General features: G+C 41.3%; 1 protein-coding gene across 1 annotated transcript; it reads left to right on the plus strand.

Moving 5' to 3' along the window:
* The first annotated feature begins 475 nt into the window (after nt 1-475).
* On the plus strand, nt 476-5,668 carry MS3_00000142 (uncharacterized protein). Its single transcript, XM_051208028.1, has one exon. The coding sequence runs from the start codon at nt 841-843 to the stop codon at nt 5,026-5,028; it is 4,188 nt and encodes a 1,395-aa protein (XP_051069888.1). The 5' UTR covers nt 476-840; the 3' UTR covers nt 5,029-5,668.
* The last annotated feature ends 315 nt before the right edge of the window (nt 5,669-5,983 follow it).

Below are 5,983 nucleotides of genomic sequence, written 5' to 3' on the forward strand. Positions count from 1 at the left end.
TGTAAAGCTGGGTGACATGGGGTTGAATCCCCCAGAGAGCACGAGTTCCCTCAAGATTAAAGGTACACCTGGCTGATGAGTGCCAAGTAGCACCAAACCCGGGTTCAGGGTTCCCTGTAGACTACCCACAACCACCATCCAATGTTGCAAATTTTTTATGAACATACAAACTTGGGTTTGTAGTTTTCATTACCAAAGTTTGACTTGATAATTTCGAATAAATTGTAATATCTCAATGAGTAGAAAAATTAGATTTTCTGATGTTTCGTGACTTAGTGTAAGCTCCTTCTTCAGAGAATAAATCAATAACCAAGTCAAAATTAATCCAATTTAAAATAGTATAAAGGACTAATGCAAGAATATTATTTGCGATCGGTAGAAAAATAAACAGATCTGAACAAATCCTTTTGATTGATCATAATATTCTTGCATTGTTCCTTTATACTATTTAAAACTGGATTAATTTTAATTTGTGTTGGGTCGGCTTCCGGAGAACTTCAACGGAGCCTCCAGAGGCCCAAAAGGAGCCGAAGAGTCCTAGCCAATCAGAGTGTGATGGAACGTTCGAGAATTCCAGCGCGGCGTGCTACCATTGGTCGGTAGCATAATATGTCGTTAACGGATTGGCTGAAATAAGATGTTGATTTAACAGACGCCAATATCTATAAATACCCTTGAATTTCTGTACAAAGATGAACCTTGGAATAAAGTGTTTTCTCTCATTCTTGTGTCTTCTCTCTGGAGTTCAAGTCGCTGTGTAGTTCTAGACTGCGTGTTACCGAAATAGCTTAGGAATCGTATATAGCGTTCAACCTACACGACTTATCAGTGGCGACGGGAATGAAAACTACAATGAATATTTCCTTGGAGCAATTAGAAGTTTATATGGTGCGTCAAGAAAAGAGGTTTGAAGAGTCCCATATTAGAATCATAGAAACCCTGATGCAGAAATTCTGCCTGTCCGAGAAAAACCCTGCTTCTAGTGCATCTCAAGTATCACATACTGACTCAGTCATTAACGCCATCCATGAATTTAATTTTGATAGTGTAGCAGGTGTAACTTTCGAGTCGTGGTTTAAGAAGTATGAAGATTTGTTTTATATTGATCTTTGCAAACTGGATGCTGCTTCAAAAGTCAGAATACTTCTTAGAAAACTTGGGACTATGGAACATGAACGCTATAGCAACTTCATTCTTCCGAAGAACCCACGAGATTTTAGTTTTGATGATACAGTCAAAACCCTATCCCAAATCTTCGGAGAACAATCATCTCTATTTAATATCCGTTACCAGTGCTTAAAGTTGACGAAAGAACCAGGAGATGATTGGGTAAAGCATGCAGGAACTGTGAACCGAGAATGTGAGAGGTTTAGATTGTCGTCCATGTCTGAAGATCAGTTTAAATGCTTAGTATTTATCTGCAGCCTGCGTTCACCCGAAGATGCCGATATCCGAACCAGAATCCTAAGCAAACTCGAACACTGCCCTAACATGACCCTGCAAGAAGTGACTACTGAGTGCCAAAGGTTAGTAAACTTAAAGCATGATACCTCAATGGTAGAAAACGGTAACTGTTTCCATAACGTCAATGCAGTCAAGAGAAAAGTCTCTCAAGGTTCCAGTACCCATAATTTTCAAAATAACAGCGACAAACCATCATCTCCATGCTGGGCATGTGGAGGTTGGCACTATAAGAGGTTTTGCCCATATAAAGAACATCGTTGCAGCAAATGTCATCGGAAGGGGCATAAAGAAAACCTCTGCAGGAGAAGAGACTATAGACAACGTTCCTTGAAATCTTACTCAAAGAAATACAGATATAGTGCTCCAACCAATAAGATATTGGTATCACATAACACAGCACGAAGTTGCCGCCGAAGAAAGTACGTAACCTTGGATATTAATAAACACCGTACTCGCCTTCAGCTTGATACAGCGTCTGATATTACTTTAATCAGCCCAGAAACATGGAAGAACATTGGAAGATCCACAGTTTTCCCAACAACACAGCTGGCACACAGTGCATCTGGAGGGAAGTTGAATATTGTTGGGGAAGTGCCATGCACTGTTTCTAAAGGTACGTTAACAACAAATGCAAAATTGTATCTTACTAAGAAGCCAGCACTAGACTTAATGGGGTTGGACCTTATAGAAACACTTAAACTAGCAGATCAGTCTATCAACAGTATCTGCAGACGAGTAAGTACAGACAACACCCCAGAATGGAATCAGAAAAACGCCATGCTACAAAGACACCAAAACGTGTTTAGAGAAGGATTGGGAGAATGTACGAAAGCCAAAGCAGTGTTAACTCTAAAACCTGAAGCTGCTCCCGTTTTTCGACCTAAAAGACCTGTACCCTATCCTGCTCTTCCAATAGTTGAACAAGAATTACAACGGCTTCAGCAAATGGGTGTTATCGAGCCTGTGAACTTCTCGAATTGGGCTGCACCAATAGTGGTGGTCAAGAAGTCGAATGGAAGCGTTCGTCTATGTGCAGACTACTCTACGGGATTAAATGAAGCTCTAGAGTCTCACCAGTATCCGTTACCCTTACCAGAAGATCTTTTCGCAAAGCTGAACGGTGGCAGATATTTTGCAAAATTGGACTTATCAGACGCATACCTACAAATCCCTGTATCTGATGAAAGCAAAGATCTCTTAACGATCAACACCCACAAAGGTCTGTTCCGGTATAACCGACTACCTTTTGGGGTGAAGACAGCGCCCTCTATTTTCCAGCAAATTATGGATACCATGTTACAAGGTATTCCAGGGGCAGCAGCTTACTTAGACGACATCATAATTACGGCAGCAGATAAAACGGACCTGCAAAAGAAACTGGACCAGGTACTAGAACGCATAGCCGATTATGGTTTTCGCCTCCGAGCGGAAAAGTATGACTTCTATATGCAGCAAGTACGGTACCTTGGGTTCATAATAGATAAAGATGGAAGACGACCAGATCCAGAGAACATTGAAGCAGTGAAAACAATGCCTAGACCCAGGGACATTACTACCCTACGATCATTCTTGGGACTGGTCAGCCATTACGGTACCTTTCTCCCCGATCTCCATCGTCTACGTGCTCCACTAAACAACCTACTGCAAAAGAACACAAGATGGAATTGGTCTGCAGACTGCCAAGCGTCTTTTGAGAAAATCAAGCAACTTCTAACTTCCGATCTCTTATTGACACATTATGATCCTTCTCTACCGATAGTCGTCGCTTCAGATGATTCTAACTATGGTGTGGGCGCAGTTATCTCTCACATTTTTTCTGATGGGTCTGAAAAAGCTATCTCACACGCTGCCAGATCTTTGACAACGACTGAAAGGAACTATAGCCAAATCGAGAAAGAAGCCCTATCGATTATCTTTGCAGTGAAAAAGTTCCACAAGATGATATATGGTCGACATTTTACCCTAATAACAGACCATAAGCCACTACTTGCAGTTTTTGGGTCGAAGAAAGGAATTCCTGTTCATACAGCTAACCGACTCCAACGATGGGCAACCACACTTCTGGGTTACGACTTCAAGATCAAGTATCAGTCTACTACCGCTTTCGGGCAAGCTGACGCATTGTCGAGATTAATAGGCTCCCAATCAAATGCCCCAGAGGAGACTCTTGTAGCAAATATAAAAGCCAAGGAAGAAGTTCATCGCGTGTTGGATGACGCAGTTAATGGACTCCCAGTAACCTTTGAAACTATCAAAAAGATCACTGAAAGTGATAAGATACTGAGCACAGTTAAATGCTATCTCTCGACCAAATGGCCAAACAATCGCCTTGACGGAGAACTTTTGCAATTTTTTCGTCGACGGGACTCACTAATGGTTGTTGACTCCTGTATTATGTTCGGTGATCGAATTGTTATTCCGAAGTTATTACGCCACAAGGTTCTCAAGCAGTTTCACAGTGGCCATCCTGGAATCAATAAAATGAAGTCTTTGGCTCGTAGTTACGCTTATTGGCCGTCAATGGACAAAGATATCGAGAATATATGTCGTAACTGTTCGTCATGCATTCAAGCAGCTAAAAATCCTTTGAAATGCGAACCTCAGCATTGGCCTACGCCTGCAGGACCCTGGGTAAGACTTCACAGAGATTTTGCCGGTCCAATCCAAGGGAAGATGTTTCTAATTATCGTAGATGCATTCACTAAATGGCCGGAAGTATATATCATGCCAAATTGTACAACGTCAGAAACGATCCACAAGTTGTCTACCCTATTTAGTTGTTTCGGAGTACCAGAGACCTTAGTGACAGATAACGGCTCGCAATTTGCCGCAGAATCGTTTAAACATTTCTGTAGAACAAACGGAATAACTCATCTTCGTTCTCAACCCTATCATCCACAATCAAATGGACAAGCAGAGCGCTTTGTGGACACTTTTAAACGAGCATTACTGAAAGGGGGAGGAGAAGGGACAACTGGGCAGGTGATCACAAGATTTTTAACATCGTACAGATCCACCCCGAACCCAAATGTTCAAGACGGCAAATCTCCCGCGGAAGCCATGTTTGGAAGGCGCATTCGAACCGTCTTCGATGCCATGCGGCCATCCAAATTAGTGGATCAGCGCAGTCACGATACAAGTATCCGAAACTTCAGTGTTGGCGACAAAGTTTACATCAAATCTTACATCGGGAAGAACCGATGGGAGCCGGGCGAAGTTGTGCAAAAACTGGGAGGAGTACTGTACAGAGTTCGAGGAGCTTTTGGGGCATGTATACGTCACACAAATCAAATCCTTAAGGACAAAAGAACGGTGCAGACTCGAAGTAACCGGCCGATTTTCCCGTTAGATTTAATCTTAGACGCACCAATGCCACAAACGCCCAGGAACATTGAAAAGAAGCCTTGGATAAGGAAGACGACAAGAATGGAACGCCGTCGCAACCCAGTTATCAAACTACAAGTAGATCCCAGAAAGAAATCTTATTCGGGGGAGGTGTTGGGTCGGCTTCCGGCGAACTTCAACGGAGCCTCCAGAGGCCCAAAAGGAGCCGAAGAGTCCTAGCCAATCAGAGTGTGATGGAACGTTCGAGAATTCCAGCGCGGCGTGCTACCATTGGTCGGTAGCATAATATGTCGTTAACGGATTGGCTGAAATAAGATGTTGATTTAACAGACGCCAATATCTATAAATACCCTTGAATTTCTGTACAAAGATGAACCTTGGAATAAAGTGTTTTCTCTCATTCTTGTGTCTTCTCTCTGGAGTTCAAGTCGCTGTGTAGTTCTAGACTGCGTGTTACCGAAATAGCTTAGGAATCGTATATAGCGTTCAACCTACACGACTTATCAATTTGGTTATTTATCTATTCTCTGAAGAAGTAGCTTACACTCAGTCACGAAACATCAGAAAGTCTAATTTTTCTACTCATTAGAATATCTACAAATATATTACTTTTATTTAAAAACTTGGATTGTTAGCTTGAATTCCTATAGTTTTTGTTATTTGTAAGAGACAAGATTGGACATTTTAAGAAAACTTACTTACTTACTTACTTACTTACTTACTTACTTACTTACTTACTTACTTACTTACTTACTTACTTACGCCTGTTACTCCTCGTGAAGGAGCATAGGGCCAACCACCAGCATTCTCCATTCAACTCTGTCCTGGGTAATCTTTTCCAGCTCTTCCCAGTTGTTATTTATCCTTCTCATATCTGCTTCGATTTCCCGACGTAATGTGTTCTTTGGCCTTCCTCTTTTTCGCTTCAGGATTCTAAGTCAGGGCTTGCCCCGTAATGCAGTTTGACGATTTGCATCATAAGAAAAACTAGTAAGAATATTCAACTTGTATGTTTTTTTTCTGAAAGTTATTTATGTTTAAAGAGACAGAGAAAACAAAAACGAAAAAACTCTTTTCTAATTCGATATTTTCCAACCAAAAAAAAGAGAAATATATTTCAACTTTTCTAAATGAAAGAAACCCCATTGATTTTGTTTCTAATCCATTTCGATAA

The sequence above is a fragment of the Schistosoma haematobium genome, chromosome 3 (assembly GCF_000699445.3).
Source record: "Schistosoma haematobium chromosome 3, whole genome shotgun sequence".
Taxonomy (NCBI): Eukaryota; Metazoa; Platyhelminthes; class Trematoda; order Strigeidida; family Schistosomatidae; genus Schistosoma; species Schistosoma haematobium.